Raw genomic sequence first — 23,355 nt, forward strand, 5'->3', positions numbered from 1 at the left:
GGAAGCAGTCAGATGAACCAAAGTAATAATAATACCATAACTAATATGTATTTAGCATTAATCATGGGTTACGTGCATGTACGACACCATATAGCACAACTACCCTGCGAGGTAGTGAGATACTATGATTATCCCCATTCTATAGATGGGTAAGTTGAGGCTCCAAGAGCATAAGGAAGAGCCCAAGTTCTCCTACATAGCAAAGCCCAGTCTGAGTGTCAGACTCCAAGGCTCAAGGTCTTAACCAAAGTGCACACTTGGGCATCGAGACCTGTCTGTTTTACCTGAGCAAGTCACCTAATTTCTAAGTTTCAATTTCCCCCTTTGAAAATTGGGAGGGAGCTAATTCCTCTTACAAGTTATTGTAAGCATCTGCTGAGTTAAAATATGTAACATTCTTTGTGAGTGTAGCATATATATTTTATCGAGCACGTGCTATAAAATTAATGAACATTCATGGAGCACTCACTCTGTCCGAAGCATGCTGCAGGGACTACGAGAGATTTAAGGATTTCTAAACTGATGTTTTCTCCCTCAAGAAGGGAAACAAGGAAGAGTAAGACAGTCCTCTGATATGTAGCAGTTACTGTAGGTCCTGTGGGGGCTCAGAGAGAGGGAAGCATGCTGGACCCACATGGCCAGTCCAGGAGGGAGGATGGGAAATGAGGAAGGTTTCAAAGAATCAGAGGAATGTGGATGGACAAAGAAGAGGAGGGAGAGAATTATCTAGAGGGAGGAGAGGGTGAGCAAAGTCACAGAAGCAGGACGTTTCAAGAGAGCTGAGGAAACAGCGTGTGTGTCCACGGGGAGGTGTGCGAGAGCAGAGTGTGACGTGTGGTTAAGATGGAGGCCACCATTTTCAAAGCAATGGGAGCCATGGAGGATACCTGAGAAGACTCCTTAATCCCCGCCCAAGGCAGGACTCCATTTTCTTCTGAAAGCAAGAAGAAGAAACATTTAGAAACGAAACCAGGAACACAAGCTGTTGTGTGTAAAGGGCTAATCCGTCTTCTATTCTTTTGCTCCACAGAACTCTAGCCATGTTGCTTGAAAGAGGGGTCATTTAGAAAACTGAAAGGAGGGGTGCCTGTGTGGCTCAGTGGGTTAAAGCTTCTGCCTTCAGCTCAGGTCATGATCCCAGGGTCCTGGGATCGAGCCCTACATCGGGCTCTCTGCTCAGCAGGTAGCCTGCTTCCTCCTCTCTCTCTTCCTGCCTCTCTGCCTACTTGTGATCTCTGTCAAATAAATAAATAAAATCTTAAAAAAAAAAAAAAAAAGGAAAGAAAACTGAAAGGAAAACTGATTTAGGTGTCATTGAGGGTAGGAGTTAAAAGTGGCATCAGGGGTCCTCTAGTGGGGGGTCTTGTGTTATCATTTTATGGGCAAGTGGCTGAGGTCAAAAAAGGTGAAGAGACCCCCTGAGATTGCAGGTGAGCTCAGCGTCACCCTCCTCACCAGTGATTTTTCAGAGACTTTTTACCGCAGGCTCTGGGGACTTCCAGAGTGCTCCGTATCGGAGGCCTCCCGAGTCCCCCAGCGCCGCCTGCTCTGCTCTCCGTGGGCATCAGTGGCTTGGGATGTGTCAGCCTTGTTGGTGTGTTCGTCCGCCAGTAAATAAAGAGCCTCAAGCCAACAGAACTTGAATGTTTTAGGACACTGCTAAGGAAGCAAGGCTCTGGGAGGCGGGGATTCAGCCTCATGGGCTACAAACCGAGGTAAGGAAACAGGGAAGGAGGGAGTGCAGAGTGACTTGACTGATATATTGGCTAGCCCTGACTCGAGACACAGGATTAGGGCAGAATCTATAATTGAACCTTTCTTCTTTGTAAAATAATTTGACTTTCAAGATTCACTTACTGGAACATCCGTGAAAATCTCCTGATGGAGTAGGCAAATGTAAGGAGAAGCAAGGAATGGACGCAGAGGATGAATTTACTTGGGGACCTAGCAGTTGTCAGTAAATACGGCTGCAACGTGGACTTTAGAGATAAAACAAGCAGCTGTTACTGGCTTCTGGCAAATTCAGATAATTCATCTCTGTTGGGGTAAGTTACCCCAATGGACTCTGGCTTTCATAGTCCGCTGAAACAATCTTGAATAAGAAACTGTTCCTCTTCACCATCTATAGGAATTTATGAAGTGCCCCTTTTGGATATGTCATTTTAGAGAATGAACCCTTTGTGTTTGGCTTGCTTTCAGGAAGTATTTGATCGACGTGAGAGAAAGGCCACAGAATACATTCAGAGTAGATTTTCAATATGAGCTTCCCTAACAGCACAGCGATGGGAGGCGGGACAGACTCAGCTTTTGTGGGGGCTGAAGTTTTTACAGTTTTGTTTGTTTGTTTGTTTTGAAGCTTATACAGTTTTTAGAGTCCTCTATAAGATAAAAATCTATAAAATCATGAGAGAAGAAGTGCCTCTGGTCATTTTGATATCATCTGACAGGAAATATGACAGAAGGAAGGAGACAGTAGTCTTAATTGATTGCAATGAACTTATCTTAACTTTTGCAAAGTTTACAGAATTTTACAAAAACGTCTGGCCGAATGAACTCATCATGGAGGTCTCCCACGGGAGCCTGTGTGAGGGAGGGAAGCCAATCTGAAGTTCATGCTCTGTTGGCTTCACAGGAGGCATTCCCTACAGCGGTCATGGGCCAAAACCAGTCACAGGGGCAGGACACCTGCCACTCTCTCTGACAGAGCAATGGAATCATCTATGGAGTGGAGAGAGCACGCCCAGCATCAGAGCTGAATCACGGTGGATATGTGATGTAGATGTAGTAGCTTATCTTCCCGGTCCCATGAGGGACATCTTATTACCATTCTGAATTTTTCCATGAGAAGGCTGAGATGAAGAGAGGTTGATTTGCCCAAGCGGGAGGACCTTTGTCCCGCCACTAGCCTCCACCACTTCTCACAATAACTGCCTGTCGAAGTCAGCTGGACGCACAGACCTCCATTGAACGGATCTGTGACAAGGTCACCTGCCTCAAGGTCACCTACTTGTGTGTGGCTGGTTCTCTGAGCTTTCCCGCGCTGCGGTAAGGTACTCCTTGAAATACTTACAACTAGAGACAGACCTGACATGCCAGGACTCCGTTCCAACTATTAAAGATATCTAACATCACTGTTTTTCAGGTATAAAATCAGAAGGCTGTGCATATGGAGAAACGCTGGAGGAACAAAGTATGTTTGGCTTCCTGTATGACTCGTATTTGTAATCGTTATGATGAAAAGCCCAAATTTTCTCCCAAAACAGCTTTTTATCCCCCTACTGATTTAAAAACACTTGTTATCGAGGTTGAGGAATTTAACAACATACCAAAAACAATTACCTTCCTTGATGCCAGTAATAAGCAGTAGAAAATATATGAGAAACTCAGCACTGCTAGTAATAAATATATTTACCCAAGAATCAGTGGGACAAGAAATGTGCATGATTTGTGGAGACAATTACACTTCGTTGAAAGACATTAGAGATAACCCAAGTTGGGGCACCTGGATAGCTCAGTCATTAAGTGTCTGCTTCCGCTCAGGTCATGATCCCAGGGTCCAGAGATAGAGCCCCACATCGGGCTCCCTGCTGAGCAGGGAAGCCTGCTTCTCTCTCTCCCACTCCCCCTGCTTGTGTTCCCGCTCTCTCTGTGTCTCTCTGTCAAATAAATAAATAAATAAATAAATCCCAAGTAGAGGAAGACATAACTCATGATAATGGATGGAAGAGTCAATACTAGGAATAAGGTACATTTTCCCTAAATTAATCCAAAAATTCAATTCGATTCAAGTTGAAACCATGCCAGGCAGTTTCCGTAGCGTCAGTAGGAGTGTGGGCTCCTGGGTCCCTGGTCAGTGGCAGAAATGTGATACCTGTGAGCAGTGGAAGCCAAGGGTATAGGCGTGGGGGCTCCCAACCCAGTGGGGAACAGTGTCTTCTGGCCTCTAGCTAACTTCTCCTTCTCCATTTTGTTCCACCAGCCCTCCCCACGCTTTGGTAACTAATTCCCTGTATTAAATTTTTCTATGCCTGAAATAGCTCAGAGGGTTCCTGTTTTGCTGACTGGGCTCTTGCTAATACAAAAATACCTACATGAGTGCTAGACTGAACGTTTGTAGGGTCTGACGAGACAGAAAGAATGGGGCTCTCTAGATGGGATTAGTGCCCTTCTGAGACACCAGAGCACTCTCTCTCTCCCGGCAGAGATACACAGAGGAGGTCATGTGAGCACACAGTGAGACCCTGGCTGCCCGCAAGCCAAGAGAAGAGGCCTCAGGATAAAGTCTACTTTGCAGGCATCCTGATCCTGGACTTCAAGCTTCCAGAACGTGAGAAGTAAGTTTTATGTGGTGGAAGCCGCCCAGACTATGGTATCTTGTAATGGCCGCCTGAGCAAACCAAGAGTAAAAAGAAAGTCAAGAAAGTATCAAAGATTAACCAAGAGGAAAAACCTAAATACCTGTAGAAAAACAGGCTGAGGATAAAGGAAAAAAAAAGAAAAAGCAACACAGTAAGAGGTGAGAAGAAGGATAAAGAAATAACTCCCTCTCATATCCTCCTATTGTTTTGTTTTCTTTCACAAAGGGAGAGAGGTTTAGGGGGTTATGTTTTATTTGCCAAGTGAAGAACTGAGGACTTACCCAGGGAATGGAATTAATATAAAAAGCCTAAATAATTGAAATCAAATCCCTTTTTCCCTCTTAGTAATGTTTTTTTGTTTTTTATTTTTAAAAAGATTTCATTTATTTATTTGAGAGAGCGACAAAGAGCAGAAAGGGAGCACAAAGGGTGGGGGAAAGGCAGAGATAGAGGGAGAGGGAGAACCAGGACCCAAGCTCCCCACTGAGCAGGGAGCCTGATGGTGAGAGGGGGCTCAATCCCAGGACCCCATGATCATGACCTGAGCCAAAGGCAGACGCCTAACCAACTGAGCCACCCAGGCGCCCAGTAATGCTTTCTAAACAGTAGCATCTATGTAGTTGTCTTAATCCTCCTTTTATTTATTTTTTTAAGGAAATATCAAGTTTAATTTAAGGGAAAAAACCCAGATATTGTCTGAGGAAACAACAAAACAAATTAATTCCTGAAAAAAAGAGTTCTGCATCTTGGTGATCTCATTTATTGAAAGGGTTGCAAAAAAATTAAAATACCCGTTAGCTTAAGAATTTTTGAGCTATCTGCAAATCAACTCATTTCAGGAGTGGAAGAATCCTTGGTTATTTCTTACTATCAAAATTTATGCAGGTTTCTCTTTTGAATGTCTTCTACATTTAAAGAGGCAATCATACAAAAACTCCTATATTCCAAACACGATAAATTCTTTGTTTCAGCTGAATGTTAATGGAGGGGCAACTAGTACAACACCATCTCCCCAGACAAAAAGAATCGGAATATTCCGTTTTGTTGATTTATAGATCTCTTCGTATGTTTCCTCCTCAATTTCTACGGTAGTCACAGTTTCTTCCACATCTCCCAATATCATATTTAAATGCTGATCATAAGCATGTAATCTGCCTCGAAGCTCTCTGTCATTTCTCATTTTCACATAAATTCGCTCATCTAGGCTGAGGTTGATGAGATCCAAGGGCTCTTCTACGGTGTTGGTCGGTTGTTGCTGGTCCACGTCGTCTGTCATGTTTCAAACCCTGCGCCCTTTCCCCTTAATCCTCCTTCTACTTGCCTCTGCTGCTAATGTCACCAATTCTAATATATTAGACATAGGTATAGCCAATTGCTAAATTTCAAGAGCATAGAAAAAAATAATGATGAAGCGATAGGAAAGAGAAATCCCAAACCTATGGCAGACTTGTCTGAAATGTGTTCTTCTAACAGGTATTATTTTTTTCTGTTGAAATATTAAGGATATTAAACTGAACATACATGCAAAATATGGTGTTAGGTGAAGCTGGGGAAACAAAATTTAGTACTTAAAAAACAAGAGTGAAATCTTCCTGTAAAAAAGATTTTTCAAGGCAAAAGTACTTTTTTTTTTTTACATTGGTAACATCCAAATGGTACTTAAAGCCAATTTCCTGGATGATCAGCAAACAGAAATTTTGCAATGCACTACAATGCCACAGATTCTCTGTACTGTGCAGGAGACTTAGGGAGAGAATTTGGCAAATTTAGGAAAGATAAGAATGTCAGACTAGAAAACTTGCACCTGGCCCCAAGCAGACAGCTGTCCTTTAACTAGACCTGACACAAAACACCTTTGTCTGCTCATTCAAGCTCTCTTGCCTCAGGGTGCTGAGAAGCCAGACACCTTTTTCTGTAGCTATTGTTTTTATGGTTAAGTTAGGAAGACAACATTTTTTGACAGGGCATTTTTTAAAAGATTTATTTAATTGAGAGAGAGAGAATCTCAAGCAGACTCCCCATTGAGTGTGGAGCCCAAAGTGGGGCTCGATCCCACGACCCTGAGGTCATGACCTGTGCTGCAACAAAGAGTCAGAAGCTTAACGGACTGCACCACTCAGGTGCGCCCAGGGCATTTCTGAATCAAATCTGAATTTAGAGCTATGATTCTCCTAAGAGGAGAAGGAATATCAGAAATAGAATCTTCTAGGGGCTTTGTTGAAACCTCCCATGACCTCTCTTCCCGGTCCCCAGGGGGCAAGGGGACGCTGGTCCTGATGGGAGGGTGTGACATTCCCTCAGGCCCACATGGCTGGAGGCGGGGGGGGGGGGGGGACACGACGGTTGAGAATCAGTAACATATAAGAACAGGGAGAAGTATTTTATTGCAGTGATAAAGCAGTGTAAAAAAATGAGAATTCTCATCTTGGTTTTATTTCCTTTACTTTTACAAAACAATTGTTTTAAGATTTTCTTACAAAAAATTTTTAAAAGACATACAAATGACATTCGGGAGATGAGAATAATATTCCTCCTAATACAAAGTCATTAAAGTAAATAAGAGTTCAGGTGCCACACAGCACAAGGCACATTTATTCACCAAGACCAGAAGCCCCTGAATCAATGACTTCTACTTTTTCCAACGCAGTATTACTGGCTGTGGGAAATAATCTGCCTGAACTCTCTTTTTCTCTCTCCTGCTTGGCAGCCTCCTCCCAAGTCGTCGCCAGAGGCCTCCCCATGGTTTCTGGAAGCATTAGCGACAGCATGCCACTGACGAACGCCAAGATCCCAACAACCAGCTAGAGGGAATTAAAAGAACAATAGCAAGTGACATATCAAGAAAGAAATGTACCCTTCAGAGAGAACAGTAATTTCTGAACCTTTTACAGAGGGCAACAGCATTAAATTGGAGGGAAGAGTTGTCATTTTTACGCCCCGGGGAAACTTCGGTTACTTATGCGGTCCTCAGAGCTGGTCCAGTCACTGGTTTGTTCATTCGACCACCATGGAGACCTACTCAGCAAATCCCAGTTAATGTCTACATTAGTGCCCTTGCAGGCACTGTCCTAGGAGCTGCACAGAGAAAAAAGTCCCTGTCCCATCTTCTCCAATCCTAGAGAAACCCAGCAATTGAACCCTGGGTTGGGACTTCATGACCAGAGACTGTCTTAGTCAAAGTTGTCCCTGCCCCCCATATCGGTACATGATCAATATTCAATAGATGACGCAGAATGAATGAATGAATGAATGAATCCACAAATGAGTGTTTCAATGAACCCAAACCTACAGAATTTAGAGAGAACCAAACAAAGGCAAATGGAAACTAACTGGTACTTTGGGGGGTAAGGGTCCATGTGATTTCCTAAAAAAATTCAGTATTTCTTTACTTTCCAAATTTTCACACCCAAAAGGCAAGCTTTTAGATTAGCACCAAGGTGGTTTGCCTTTAAAAATGCAAATCACATTATACCCATTTCACCTCAATTTAAGAAACAGCAAATCGCATTAAGATTTAAAGACTGCCTATCTATTCTCAGTTGATCCTTATAGAGATCCTGGGTGGATTCTAGAACTAAATCTCTACACAGTCTATAAAAACGGGTCTCATCCTTACATAATTTAAATGCCTCCAGCCAAAATTACTGCCTGGGAAGAACTCACAAAAATAAAAGAAGGCATGGATTTCCTGACAGGTCCACGTCCTTGGAGGAGAAACTCGCAGTGCACAGTGCCTTGGTGGCATGAGGCAAGGCCCCATCAATAACAAGTGGGACCCAAGAAGGTGGGTTTTTATTTTGTTTTGCGGAACGCTGATAACCTAATTCTTCGAAGTCCTTGAGCAAGCCTAGAAGCAGTCACAGAATTTAACGTGACTTTCCGAAGGACGCTTTAAGGTATCTTCTGGTGCCTCCAGACATAGCAGGGGAACCCACTGGATAAGTCTAAAAAGAGTCACTGGAAGATCCAAACCACGACTGGATCTTTCTTTTTTGGCTTGGCCATGAGAAGGATCGCCAGGCAGGACACAAACACCATAACCTGTCACCTCCCTCCTCTTTCTCACATAAGACCTGGTCTCCTGCCACCTAGGCCAGCTCCCTCCGCCCCCTCAGGCGTCCTCATCACAAGCCCCCATCACTTGTTTCTCATCTCTCCCTCCCGCTTCACCCTCTCCAGACCCCACTGCCCTCTACCTCGGATGGCTGGGGGAGGGGGGACTGGTGGGGGTGGGGGAGGGTTCCTCTATCAACAGCCTCCCTCTTCTCTGCATGTTCTCAACCCTTTCCTTTCTCCCACTTACTTTCCTTCAGTAAAAATAACCGTTCTCAAGCCTCTTATAATCTCTGTGCCCGCTCTGCCTGGGAACTTGCTCCTGCTACCCGTGTGGTCTTGGTTACTTAAATCTCCTGCTCCTCAGTTTCCTCATCTGTAAGATGGAAATAAGAGTAGTACCTGCCTCAAAGGAGGGTTGAACGAATTAAATTAAATGACCCATCTAAGGCGCACTTAAAACAGTGCCTGTCCACGGTAAGCGGTCCGTAAATGGGATCACGTCATTCAAAGAAGCCAGAGAGGCCCCCAGCCTTGGCCCACACCACCCTAGCCCCTCAGTCTGCTCACCTCCCCTCACCTCTTCATAAACTGACTCCCACACCCACTCCTCTGGCTGACCTGTGGGGGCTTCCCACCCATCACACACAATTCCAGTGCACTGTCCTTCCCCATGTCAACCTGTCCCTCCTCCCGGGTTCCCTCCAGCCACCAAGAATGGCTCTGGCTTCCCTCCCACTCCCTACCTCCAGCACACCCAACCGTTCACCATGTCCTGTGGATGTGACTTTTTCATCCCATTGTCTCTAAGTCACCCTTAGCACAAATGCAGTTCCCTTCCGACCTCCTTTGATATCCCTGCCTGTTTGTCTAGAGGCTCTCCTGACTTCCATAACCCACCCTGGTGTTAGCAATAAGCATGACCCCAAACCCAAACTCATCATGTTCTATTTTCTCTGTAAGCCTTTGCCTTCCTGTTCCCCCTGCCTAGAATTCCCTTCTCTCTTTCTCCTCTGGCTGACTTCTACTGGCCCTTCCAGACATAGATTGGAGGACCCCTCCTCCAGGAAGCCTCCCCTCTGGCCCTAGCCTGGGTTGGTAGCCCTCTCCTGTATCCCATGACCCTGGCATTCTCCATGTTCAACCCTCATCTCTGGGGCCCAGGATGGTTTGTTCTTCTGCCTTCCCCAGGCACTGGACAGACAGACATCTCTCAGGACCAAGGCTGTTTCTTTCATCTCTGCTCCATAGCACCTAACAAGGAGGCTAGTTCAAATACAACACTCAACAAATCTTTACCAAACTAACTGAAGAATACAAAACTGATAGGAATTAGTGTCCCCTTATTTCTTAGACTACTAGAAAACAATGGTCTATAATAAAAGCATCAGAACAAGTGATTTTCACGTGCTTCTTTTTGGAAGAGAAAACACAAACTCATCTTCTAGATCAGCATTTCCATTCCTCCAAAGGAAAATATTGGCTCCCTAGGCACTTTGACACCCAAAAAGAAGCTTAATGAGAAATTTTATCATTTATTTTCTTACTCATTAAAAACAACCAGCAAGGGCACCTGGGTGGCTCAGTGGGTTAAAGCCTCTGCCTTCAGCTCAGGTCATGATCCCAGGGTCCTGGGATCAAGCCCCGCATAGGGCTCTCTGCTCAGCAGGAAGCCTGCTTCCCCCCACCCCACGCCTCTCTCTCTCTGCCTGCCTCTCTGCCTACTTGTGATCTAATAAATAAATAAAATCTTAAAAAAAAAACAAACAAACAGCAACAGCTGTTGCATCCAAAAGAAGCATATTCAGACTATCTCTGCCAGGAACACAAGACCCTCCTGACAGAGGTTGTCTTGGGGAAAGAGGACTGGGCACTGAGGGTTAGGGAGGAGGACTTGATTTCTTTGCATTCCCTTCTGCACTGTTTGTTTAACCTGTGTGAAAAGCAGAGTGTTTGGGTTTGAATCCAAGCTCTGTCACCCCCGTGACCTTGAGCTACCAATTATTTTCTAAACATCAGTCTCCTCATCTTTAAAATGCGGATAGCAACAAACAGTATCTGTAATCTATGAAGACCTGTTTTTTTTTTTGTTTTTGTTTTAGTTTTGCATAACAAGTGCTATTTAAGTACCCGGTAAACAAAATTTAAAGTCCCTTTTGACTCCATAGCCCCTAACGGACTATTATGGATGTCTTTTCTTTCTTTCTTTCATTTTTTTTTGAATCTTTATTTGGTTTTAGTATTTTTAGAGCAGTTTGCTTTCATAGATGTATCTTCTGTGTGTTTCAGCTTTTTTGTTTCAAAAATGCCTTTTCCGCTTTTATCTCCTATTTATTTAATGAGGAGCACAGAGTGCTAGCACAAAGAAGATGCTTCTAGAAAAGTCCATGCCCTAAAAAGGATGGTGGACTCTCCAAAACACTTCTCTATGCAGGCCAGACAGCACGTATCATTTCTCAACCTCAGAGTCAGCCCCTGAGAGATGCTGGCATCCCAAAACCACAATTAAGCAAACCTGACGAGTGCCCGTTATTGGGACGTGAGAGAGATCCAGGCTAAGCCAGTGATTCCCAAAGAGTAGGTGCACACCACCTCTGTGTGCAAGAGGATTTTAGGGAGCACCACACACTTTGTTCAATGGTTCAATGATAATGGTCCCGTTACTTTATTTTAAAAAAACATATGACTAGCCTAACACCCATGCTTTTGCTGATGATATTGCTGAAGACAAAGCTAATTTTAAAAAGCCAGTCTATTTGATTTAAAATACCAGTTAAGGGATAACATGAGTGGCACACAGAGAGAGGGAAATGCTTTGCTGGATACAGTCCTGGGGATCCAAAGTGCCCTGTCCAGCCAGAGTCCAGCGGTTTAACTAGAGGGACAAAAACACATGCACAGACCATAAAGCTGGACTTTGGCTCCCTGTGGGCGTGAAAAGCTACGCAGACTAGAGGAAGGGAGATGTGGGGTCGTGGGATCCAGGTGTCTTCCTCAGAGAAGTGGGGTTTGCTCTGCTTCTTCAAGGATACAGGCAAGTTTAGCAAGGGGAGATGGGAGGAGGCTTCCCTGCAGGGGGGTGTCTGCAGGGGGTCCATCTGGAAAGGACTTCAATACCCAGCAGAGCTCAGACTTTCTCCAACCCTGAAGGTGACGTGGCAGTCAGGAGTTGCTGTGGTGTGGCGGACTCTTCTGACGGGGTCTGGGGAAGCACAGGGAGAAGATCTAGGAGGCAGACGTCGGAGGCCATTGAACCGGAAGCAGACAAGCTGGGGTGGTTTCGAGAAGGAGGGTGATGGTTTGGTGTCATGGATGGGGACACGAGGGGGATAGAAGAACAGGGCCATTGAAATGCAGACGCTCAAGGGTCCTGCTGGAGGCTGCTGACTTCTCCCCCAAAGTGGGGAGCAGAGGAGAAGGACATTAAGGCACGGACCTGTCCTGTCCGGGAAAACCTGACTCCATTGTGAGACCCCCGGGAGAATATCCATGAGACCAGGCAAAGGATGGGTTTGCAGTGTGGAAGGGAAGTCTGAACGGAGAAGAGATTTTCCACACAGGGACTGGGGAGGATAGCCAGCATGGCTCTCAGAGGATGAGTCTATTTAAGGTGAAACCAGAAAATGAATGAGGAGCACTGAAGATGAGAGGGGCAGCCTAGAGTGAGCTGTGGCAAATAAGTTCAAGAGAGGGCATCTGGAGGAAGGGGGAGAGGGCCAGAGACCCAGGGCCCTCCCCTAAGTTTCACAGTGCCCCAGGCCACCTCCAACCCCCACTCCCAAGCTCTCCCCACCTCCCTAAGCCCCTACCCCACTTGTCTCCCATCTTCCTCCTGAGCAGAAGCCTCCCCCGTGAAGAACCTGTCAAGTTTCAGGTAAGCTGAAAACCAGACCCCTAAACCTCTCCATCAGGCACCACAGAACCTTCCAAGCAGCAGGCAGCCTCCAGAATTCACCTTGACCTTGGCCAGGCAGGCACCTGGTGGGAACCCAGAGGCAAGGGGGGGCGGTGGGCCAGGCCCTGGGAGGACTGAGAACAGAGCTCTCCCTACGCAGCTTCAGGAGACGGGTGGGGAGAGGTCCATCCACAGCGAACACAAATGCAATTATGGGCTCACCAGAGGCGGAAGGCAATCACGGAATATAAAACAGCAACCGCCACTCTCCTTGCCGACTCGTTAACAAGGTTTCTATAAACCTCCAGAACTGCATTATAAACTGGCTTCCAAGAAGTAAAAATACAGAAGGCAATTAGCGCCCGCTCCCCCCTGCTGTCCCAGCGAGGTTCTCTAAACTGATGCACACCTGAGGTAGGAAGGTCCAAGCGCTGGAGAGATAAACCCAGAACGGGGCCACGATGCTTCCCAAACGGCTCACCATGCTGCCGCTTCCCACGGCCAGCGACCTGCAAACAGGAGGAGCATCAGGACAGCAGCCGAAGTGCGGATGGGTGCTGGGAGGGCGGACCTCCTGCAGCGCCCCCTGCCCCCACCTGCCCTGCCACACTTCCAGCAGAGAACAAATGTAATAAAACTTCAGCTCGACCTAATATACTGGAAAATAATTCTACACTAAAGTTTCGAGAACCACTTGGGATTTAGATCCACATTCTGTGAAACAGTGGTATATACAGGCATACAGCAGATAATTCAAGACCCTTCAAGACCAAAAAAAATATATAATAATAAAAATAACCCATTCTTCCTTTGCTATGCAGATGAGGCCCTTAAGTATATTCATTCAGTCTAACATTAAGAATAACATTGGTCTTCTAGAGCAGGAATTTGGTTGGGGCAGCGAACGGACAGGAATGGGGAAGAACAGATTTATATCTGTGGAACATTCTATTTTAATTGTTTAAAGTCAAGTAGTATCTTAATGTGCTCCTCTTTAAAAGCTATTTAAGGTAGCCTTATAGAATGTGTAGTAAGAAGGAAAGAATGTGTTTTTAATGTGAGTAAGTATCTCTAATTAAGCCAAGAAGAAACACCCCACACAGGAGAAAGCAAATTGGCCAAACAGCTTGATCCTGGACCTCAAGCCTCCAGATACGTGAGAAAATAGATTTCTGCTGTTTCAGGCACCCAGCCTCTGGGGTTTTGTTAGGGAAGCCCTGAAAGTTAAGACAATGGACATCAGAACATCAAGAGACAAATCCTGAGAAAATTAGCCTTGAATCATACGGAGAGTCAGTGTAAGTCAATCGTATTTGAGATTTAAAATGGTTTTAGAATAATAGAGTGTGATTTCACAACAATTTCTTTAGTATCCTTGCTAATGAGGTATAGACAAAGCCTCAGATTCAAAATTTGCATCATCGTCTGACTTTCCCATGTCTCAGAGCTCCAGTAACTGCTAAAGAAAGCAAGCATTTCTTCTCAAAGGTCAAATATAATGAAATGACATGTAAGCAAAGGACAACAAAAAAACAAAAGAAAAATAATTCTTACCTTACCACGGTCGGATACAGCTCTGCTGTATAAAGGTAAATGAGGCCAAACGAGGCCCCTATGGCAAATTTTCCAGCCATAGTCACCACCACAGTATAAACAAAGTAATCCTGAAAAAACATATATTAGCAAAATAGACCATCAGAAGTAACATTTTTAAAAGAAAAATGTGAAATCTTAAAAATTATTATTTATTATTACTATTATTTCTAATTACCCAACACTGTTCAGAACAATGAAAAGTTTCATTTCTCTGTTTGAATTTATTTTGTAATCTCTACTCATGGTCTCTGAAAGCTTTTCATCTTCCCAAAATTTAGAGAAAGGTTTAATTGCACCTCCCCTCGGCCTTGGAGATGTCAAATGAACAAATGAGAAAACCCGTTTGCAAAGACTGCCCAGATGGTACCCGTTCCGTAGTAATTGACCCACTCCTGGAATTGAGCAGAGCAGAATGAATTAAAGAGCCATAAAAACAAATTGTGCCCTTTGCAACAGTAATCCTCTAGCTTATAAATTATCTTCAGAAAATAATCTGAGATGGATAACTGAATTATTAAAACAGATTCTTCTTTTTTTCTTTTCGTCGATGCATTTCTCAACAGCGACCCTTCTCAACAGAGCCTCCAACTCAGTTTCTGCTGTCCCTCCACTTCCAGCTGTGGTTTGCAAAACCCTCCCCCGTTCCATCTTTGCTCTCCTCTCCTGTCTGCCAGCTGGATGTGGAGACCCAGGGGACCCTGGAGTTCGTGTGTTGAGGATGGCGGTGCCTCGGTCAACCTCAATCCCTGAATGACCCGGTGAAGCCAAACATCCCCTCCCCTCCCAGCACCACTACCCAGGTATACCCACATCGGACTTTCTATGGGCAAGAATAAGTATCTATTCTGCGAAGTCCCTGGAACCTGATGGAACTCGCCTCTAATGAAGCAACGAATGTCACCTTGTCATCCTGATCCCTGCGTGTTTGCTGGATGACTCTGTTGACAGTATCTGTTGTAGATAGTGTTTACTGAATGAATTAATGTAACCTGGAAAACACTGATGGGTGCTGACACTGCCGTTTGGGGAGAAACTTCATCAGAAGGAAGAAATTTGTGGTTAAATGTTAGTGCCCTGTTTCTAGAAATCCCCATCAGCTACTCTCCTGTTTTCCCCATTATCGCAGGGGCGTAATCATTATAGGACTCAGAGGTTTTGGGGTTCCCCTAAATCTTCACCAGCCAGCTCAAAGGCAGCTGCCATCACCTCAACTACTGTACCTGTAAACTACTTGAAAAGACAAAACCAAAAAAAGTGTGAATGAAGTTCCCTCAAACTGGCAGCAACCCCCTGGTCCTGAGTAGTTTGACGGCATTCGTGTCAGTTGTGCGTCAATCAGTGGGAAACTTCAATTGTATAAGACATTTGATTCACCATCCTTCAGAATTAAGTGAAGTATTACTATAAAAAGTCACTGGTTAACTTAAAGAAAATTTCAAACAATATGCAAAACTTAAAATTCCTTGCTCTAAATGGTGAGATACTATTATAATCCTAGAGAAAATTATAGAAAGTATTTTTTTAAGGTTTTATTTATTCATTTGAGAGAGAGACAGAGAGAGCACATGCAGGCGGAGAGGCAGAGGGTGAGGAAGAAGCAGGCTCCCTACTGAGCAGGGAGCCCAAATTGGGGCTTGAGCCCAGGACCCTGGGATCATGACCTGAGCAGAAGGCAGATGACTGAGCCACCCAGGTGCCCATAGAAGGTATTTTAAAGTACTGTTAGAGTAACCATATTTTCCAAATCAAGAAGGAAAACACAAGTTCTGATAACATTTTGCAGGGGGAAGAGGAGGAGCACTTCTGGATGCAAGAATTATTCTCGGGGGGGCGGGTAGTGCCTGGGCAGCTCAGTCTTCCCAGCGTCCTGGGATAGAGCCCCGCATCGGGCTCCCTCCTCGGCAGGAAGCCTGCTTCTCCTTCTCCTTCTCCCCCTGCTCGTGTTCCCTCTCTCACTGTGTGTCTCTCCCTTAAATAAATAAATAAATAAAATCTTTTTAAAAAGAGAGTTCTTCTAGGGGATGGTGTTTGCCCAACCATAGAAATGGGAAAGTGGTTTCAGTAGTTTCTGGCAGTGTTTCTCAATAAGAAACTGCATTTTTAAGAACGAGCTCCTTGAGGGATTTAGGCACACTTGAAAGTGAAAACCACTAGACACCTGCAATGAAAAGCAAGACTGTTTAAATTGAAACAGTCCTGAATATAAAACTCATTATATCCTTCAGATATCTCTATTGGCTTCCTCCCTCCTTCTGGTTTCTAATTAGCTGTGACCTTCTCTGAGAAGCACACCATCCTCGATCACCCTGGATAAAATAAACACATACGTCACACACACACACACACACACACACACACACACACACACCACCCCTCATCCCCTTTTGGTTTTCTTTACACTTGTGGAAACTTGATTCACTGTGTGTCTTCAGCCCCTAGAACGACATAATAGATGCTGGATACACATTTGTTCAATGAATGAATGTTTATGACAACAATAATCTCTGGAAGACGTGATCAACTTCCCTCATTCAGGACCACTGTGTTTACAAAAAACAACACTGGTCATCCCTGGGAACTGGGATTATGGGCTTTTTTTTTTTTTTGGAAACATTTTTTTCCTTTTTTTTTTTTTTAAACCATGAACATGTATTACTTACATCACAGAGAAAGAATGGGTTTTTAAAAAAAATTTTTTTTAAATATTATATATCTTCTCTGTCCATGTGTCTGAATGGATCTTCGTCCTTACTGCCATGGTATAACTAACTGTGCCTTCAATAAAACATAAAAATAACTCACCTTGGGGATCACCATAATCACACCACAGAACAGTGCTCCGGAAATCAGCGAGCAGACCAGAACGTTTCTTCTCCCTAATCTGTCCATCCCCCAGCCTATGAAGATGTAGGCAGGAATTTCCACTGCACCTGTCATTGAGTGAAAGGGCTCTCTATAAGCCATGGCAACAACCACACAAGGGGACCTCGTCTTCTAACCACCACCCAAAAGGAAAGATCAGCTCTCTTCCCATTACCAGGGGCCCCTAAGGGCTACCCAATGCCTGCCCTGCAAGCCTGACCCCTTTGAAACACCCTGGCATGAAGAGGATGTATCCTCGGAAGTGCACTAACACCCCCACAGTCCTCCTGGCACTTATCACCTGTCCCAGGGATCTCGCCCCCTACTAGGCTGTAAGTTCTCCGGTACACAACATGGGACCCAGAGGCCAAGCGTATTGGACGACTACATGAGTAAATTCATAGACGACATTGATAATATCTGATCTTTGGTTTCTCACGATTGGCAGAACGAGGGAAAATTCTAGGTCAGTAACTTCCAAGTTAGGAACTAAAGCAGAGAATTCACGGTCGGCTAGGTACACAAACCAAAGATAACACACGAAGGATTTTTAAACCTGAAAGTAAACATCTAAACATCTAACATGAATCCCCGATGGCCTCTTTTTACTGCCCCACCTTGAAGGTGAAGTCTGGAGCTCTGAGTCCATAACTGACTGGAAAGCCCTTCTCTTGAAAAACCAAAGTTTGAACCTGAGATCCAGAGCCTAAAAGCTCTATGCCTACCAGCCAGAATGAAACAGGGCGCAAGCAGAACCTTTTGGCCAAACTGAGCAACCCCAACGATCTCCTTTAGGAAAACTGCCATCGTCTACCAGGCCAGATCTTCCATGTAATTCAGTCTTGGGGTTCTCCCCTCCCTCTGCAGCTTGCCTAATCTCAGGATGGGCCCCGCCCCCGCTGCTCAGGCGTAACCGGCCCTTGTCAACGCAACTGCAGAACATTGCAAGCACATGGAGGGGCAGGTCAGCCTCTCTGTCTCCCAAAGCTTCTGAACACACCTCGGGGGGTGCAGGGAGGGAGGTAGATACCTACACTCCAGGTGAACATTCTCAGTAGTACATCAGAAATTTACATAGCCGCCACTGCTCAAAAAAAAAAAAAAAAAAAAAAATGGCTCAGGCAAAGACAAGAAAGAACATTCCAAGCTGCCTTTGAGGCTGCCTTCCATCGACATGGAACATAGTCAGTTCTGAAGGAAATGCTCCCTTCCACAGACCTGCAGTGGCAAAGTCCATGCTTTTAGGCCAGATCAGGGTGTACATCTCTTACTCTACTCTTCTTTTTTTTAATTATTTTTAAGAGTTTATCAGGCACTTTTCAAGGTCAAATAAGATAATGACCCACAAAAGAGCCACATGGGAGTAAGACCAGCTTCGTGTCCCCTCTTTACAACCGGAAGTAAATGCTTTGAGCCAAATGAGTAAGGGACAGCTCAGGGACCGGAAGCAAGGTCTTCAGGAGCCAAGACTCCTTTCCTGCAGCCTCCCCCCCCCCACTGCCTCCCTCTGTGCCTCAGGCCAGGGTGCCCGGCCACCAACCAACTTCCCGGGGTCTAGCAAAGCAGACCTGCAACTGTGAAATGGCTGGAGGGACATTTAAAGTATCCTACAACTGGTTTTTCTTGAGTTGTCGCTTCAAGATACTGACACCACCTCTAGTTTTTGGTGTGACCGTGTCTGGGATAGACACGTACAAGCAATGAGGCCCAAGCCTCCTGGGATTCGGACGATCGGCCATTACTTTCTTCAGTCTATAATACAGAATCTCCTCATTCATCCAGACCCAGTTCTGCTCCTATCCCCACATGACCCCACGGGTATGTCTTGAAGCTGGACTGAAATCCCCACCAGCGCCGACCCATCTCCAGAGATAGAAACTCATTCCAAAATGTCACAGCACAGAAATGCTGCCTGGAAGCACCTGCCGGCAAGAGGACTTCCGGGAAGGGTAAAAACATGAAAAATCCAAGACAGTAGAGAATAGAAAACCATGTATATTTATCTTAGAAACATTTTTATATTTATGAGATGTCCCAGTTTCTTGGGAATTTATAACTCCATTAAAACAAAGAAACTGTATCATAGAGAACTAAGATTCCAACTTCCCTAAGCTTCCCCATGTCACACATATCCCCCTACCCCCTGCCCCGCCAGTCCCCCTGCCCCTTGCTACTCTGTTCGAGGAATTCTGCATCATTTCTCGAGCTGACATACAGAATGGGTTTTGAAGCCAACACGGACTCTGTCTGAAAGCTTGTTGGTTTCCAAAAAGAGAAGAATGGGTTTTTATTTTTTCTTAAAATGACTCCCCTGGTAATTCCTGCTGAGCTATAATAAACAAAAACAGATGCATCATCAGAGCCCCTTAATGAGAAGGGACACTGTCTTTGTGTAAAAATGTAAGAGCAAGATTTTTCTGAGGATAATAGCAAATGCAGGCAGCCTTCATGAAAATGACCAGGAGTTAAGACTAGATGGACACGTATCGACTTCTAAAGTTTCTCTCATGTCTGGTGTGAATTTGGTTGACCCTCGGAGTCATGCCTCAAGACGTCATGCTATCTGGGGCCATTTTAACCTGCTACTGAAATAAAGAAGCATGAAAATGAAATTATAGTTGCGTGTATTTAAGTGACCTTATGGACTACAATTTCTAAATTAAGGACTTTTGAAGGTAGAAAGATACCAGAAGAGCTCCAAGATGTATTAAATTTAAAAACAAAAACCACTTGCAAAGAACAGTAGTTAGTGAATGATCTCTTCATCTGCACAAATGTATGAAAATGCATAGAAAGAGGTCTAAAAGGGTACAAGCCAGATATTACAGACATCACCTCTCAAAGAGAGTTCTGAGATGGGGATGGGCTTATGGGAAGGAAGCAAGCAAGGAGTAGAGGCAGAAGAGGAAGGAGGGACTCAATTCTTTTAAGTGCTGGCATTGTTCTAAAAGAGAAATATAGGCATGCCTGGGTGGCTCAGTGGGTTAAAGCCTCTGCCTTCGGCTCAGGTCATGGTCCCAGGGTCCTGAGATCAAGCCCCACATGGGGCTCTCTGCTCAGTGGGGAGCCTGCTTCCTCCTCTCTCTCTCTCTCTCTGCCTGCCTCTCCACCTACTTGTGATCTATCTATCTCTCTCTCTGTCAAATAAATAAATAAAATCTTTAAAAGAGAAATATATACCTGTACTCCAGCATAATAACACTAAAAGAGACCATAATAATATAGTTGGCAATATTGTTCCTGGTAGAGAAAAGACAATAAAAACATACTAAAAACATGGTGGAAACATCACTTCATTGCCACACTTAAATATACTTTAACTACTTACCCATGAGGAAGAGGTTTAAATATTCATTGCCTCCTAAATTAACAGAATTCAAGGAGAAGAAGTAGAATCCCAAACACCCAGTGAACCAAATCAGCCAAACAATAAGTGTCCTTGTTCCAACATTCCAGTCAGAAAACAGATCTATCAGGTTGTGCTTCTTAACTTCAGAGGGTTCATTACCAACAGGACCATTTAGATCCAGTGACAAAAGTTCTGACAGTTTACAGGAGCTCACCCTATTCCACTTCGCCATCGTATCAACTAATCTCTGTGCTTCTTCATGTCTTCCCTGTGAGAGAAGCCAAAAAGGTGTCTCTGGGAGTATCCAACAGCACAGGACAAAGGGGACAGTCACTGTGGAGAGGATTATCTGATAGATCCACCAGGTCCTGACAAAGTAGGCTGTCAAAGCCACCACCATTGTTCCAATGGCAAAAAAGGAATGCATCTGGATGCATGCCCACGTCCGAGACTTCATGCCAATAAATTCCATCACATAGACAAACACCACCACGAGATAGCCACTTCCAGACTGAAAAACAAAGCAGGGAGGGTGGTCCAGATTTAAGGTCACATTTATTAACTTCTAAGGGGTCTGATCTCTCTGCATATCACACATAGGCAAGAAGGAAAATGACAAAAATTGTTTTCTGAGACCCTTACCACATTTGTAAAATGGTGGTTAAGTCAATCCATCCTTCTTTAAATGGTTCTTTCCACCCATCCCCCACACTCACCACCCCAAAAGGCCAAACTTGAGAGGCTACGTATGATAGAGATGACAGGATATGTATGATATATGTTAGACTCTGCCTTGGGTTTCATGTAAGGATTCCTCTGTAGCGTGCGTTTCTCAGTTAATGTAACTGTAAACGTGCATATCAATTACTCTACATACAAGAGGTCCTTATTATTAAACCCTAAACTGTTAAATGTGGGCAAAAAATTTGACAACTAATGTGAAGAAAAAGATTTGGCTGAAACTTTAACAAGCAACAAAAGAGAAAATAAACTGGGCTTCATGAAAATTAGAATTCTGTGCATCAAAGGAGGCTACCAACAGAGTGAAAAGACAACTTATGGAATGACATATTTACAAATCATGTATCTGGTAAGAAATTAATAACCAGCATATATAGAAGACTCCTAAAACTCAGCAACAAAACAAGCAATCCAATTCAAAATGAGCAAAGAAATTTGGATTTTTCCAAAAAGATATATGAATGGCCTATAAGCACATGAAAAGATGTTCAACATCACTAACCATTAGGGAAATGTAAATCAAAACCACATTGAGATACCACCTCATAACCATTAGGATGGCTATTAATTAAAAAAAAAAAAAAACCACCCCAAAAATAACAAGTGTTGAACAAGGATATGGAGAAATTGGACCTCTTGTGCACTATTGGTGGGAATATAAAATGATACAGCTCTTATGGGAAACTGCATGGGGATTCCCCCAAAAAAACTAAAAATAGAATTACCATATGACCCAGCAGTCCCACTTTGGATATATACCCAAAATAATTGAAAGCTAGGTCTCAAAGAAATATTTGTATACCCATGTTTGTAACAGCATTATTCACAATGGCTAAAATGTGGAAGCAACACAAACATCCATGGACAGATGGACAGACAAGCAAAATGTGGTCTACCTAGATAATGGATTATTATTAAGCCTTAAAATCGAAGGAAATTCTGACACATGTTACAACAGGCTTGAACTTTAAGGACATTATACTAAGCGAAATAAGCCAATCACAAAAAAATAAAATACTGTATGATTCCACTTGTATGAGGTACACAGTGTAGCTGAAATCATAGAGATAGAATGCAGAATGTGGTTGCTCAGGGCTGAGGGGAAGAGGAAATGAGAGTTAGTGTTTAATGGGTACAGGGTTCCAGTTTTGCAAGATGAAAAGTGTTCTGGAGACAGATAGTGATTACGGCTGCACAACAATATGAATGTGCTTAGTATCACTAAAATGTATACTTAAAAGTGGCTAAGATGGTAAATTTTATGTTATGTGTATTTCACCACAATTCTTAAAATTGGGGAAAATAACTTTATTTTGAAAACAAGCCTATCTTTAACAAAATTTAGACTATAATGGCAATAGGTGATCATTCTTGGAATAAACAAAGAATGAATCAAATGATGGATTTTTGTGTGTGGGGGTGGTGGATGATGAGGGGATTAGAATTTTTCCTTCCAGAGTATTTCACATTTGACTTCTATAGCGCAAATCAGAAAGTTAATTTTTACAAAATTATTTAAGAGCCAAAGTCCTCTCTTAATCCTTTGATATTCAAATCATAATCTTTTGAAGGCTCATCGTGTCATTATCCTTGTGGATGTTAATTTCTTCAAAAGTTAACTGGTCTAGCTCTGCCACATCCCAACAGGCCAAGGGATTTTGGTAGGTTGATTTGGTTTTCCCCATTGCTCTCAAAGACATTTGTAATCAAACATCTTTTGTAAGACCTGCAATTTCTCCTTGCATCAGAGAGTCAGAAAGAGGCTAACCTACAAGCAATTTCCTGGGCCAGAGAGGCTGACACTAGCAGTAAGTAGGGATGTGCGTGGTGGGGCCTCTCCTGCATGAATGCTTGGTTTAATATTTTTGTGACAACAGCTTCCATTTCTTCATACAACCTTGTAATTGCAAGACTCAGATTGCGAACCCTGATCACGAGGACTCCCACACCCAAAAATCTAGATGTTTGGTAACTGCTGCTGTTACAGTACACAAAGATGGTGATTACTGTCAAATACTAAAAATTTCCCCCAGTAAGTTAATAGGTAACACCAGTGCCCAGCAGGGTTTTTTTTCCATATTAATTCTGAGTCCACTCCCACTTCTTAGTGGTTACTTCTGTCACTGGGTTCAGACAAACCATACAACTATGTAATCCCAAAACACTCTTTGGATCCATTCACACCCGTCACCTCCACTGATAACACTCTGCTCTTCCCATCTCCCCGGACACCACCCCCCTCCCCCAACAGAGCAGGCAGAGTAGCCACTTGGCCCCACCTGAGCCCATTCAGGAATTCCCATTGCCTCTAGGAAATGACACAAACTCTTGATCATCCTCTGAGGCCCTGGCTAATCATCCCCGACACCTTCAGCCTCATCAAGGTATTTTATCTCCTCTCTATTCTCCAGACATCTGGACTTTCAATTCCTTCTCAACTTAGGGCCTTCTTACTTGCTGACTCTGCCTAGAACATTCTCTTACCCATCCCTCAGAACTAA

General features: G+C 43.9%; 2 protein-coding genes across 2 annotated transcripts in view; both read right to left on the minus strand.

The window, feature by feature from the left end:
• Positions 1 to 5,325: 5,325 nt before the first annotated feature.
• LOC116868188 (U6 snRNA-associated Sm-like protein LSm3) lies at positions 5,326 to 5,634 on the minus strand. Its single transcript, XM_032858356.1, has one exon. The coding sequence runs from the start codon at positions 5,632 to 5,634 to the stop codon at positions 5,326 to 5,328; it is 309 nt and encodes a 102-aa protein (XP_032714247.1).
• Positions 5,635 to 6,793: 1,159 nt separating this feature from the next.
• Positions 6,794 to 23,355, minus strand: part of SLC22A16 (solute carrier family 22 member 16) — a 42,303-nt gene continuing 25,741 nt past the window's right edge. Inside the window, exons 4-8 of the mRNA XM_032858315.1 lie at positions 20,093 to 20,624; positions 16,705 to 16,832; positions 13,861 to 13,970; positions 12,716 to 12,815; positions 6,794 to 7,159 (exon numbers count right to left, since the gene is read on the minus strand). Coding sequence (XP_032714206.1) covers positions 6,950 to 7,159; positions 12,716 to 12,815; positions 13,861 to 13,970; positions 16,705 to 16,832; positions 20,093 to 20,624 — 1,080 coding nt within the window. The 3' untranslated portion in view covers positions 6,794 to 6,949. The remainder of the gene's footprint in view (positions 7,160 to 12,715; positions 12,816 to 13,860; positions 13,971 to 16,704; positions 16,833 to 20,092; positions 20,625 to 23,355) is intronic.

This window comes from Lontra canadensis, unplaced genomic scaffold (genome assembly GCF_010015895.1).
Source record: "Lontra canadensis isolate GAN:19392208 unplaced genomic scaffold, GSC_riverotter_1.0 scaffold14, whole genome shotgun sequence".
NCBI classification, from domain to species: domain Eukaryota; kingdom Metazoa; phylum Chordata; class Mammalia; order Carnivora; family Mustelidae; genus Lontra; species Lontra canadensis.

Excerpts from the sequence above, each read along its gene's own strand:
- LOC116868188 (XM_032858356.1), bottom strand. The coding sequence starts at position 5,634 with ATGACAGACGACGTGGACCAGCAACAACCGACCAACACCGTAGAAGAG.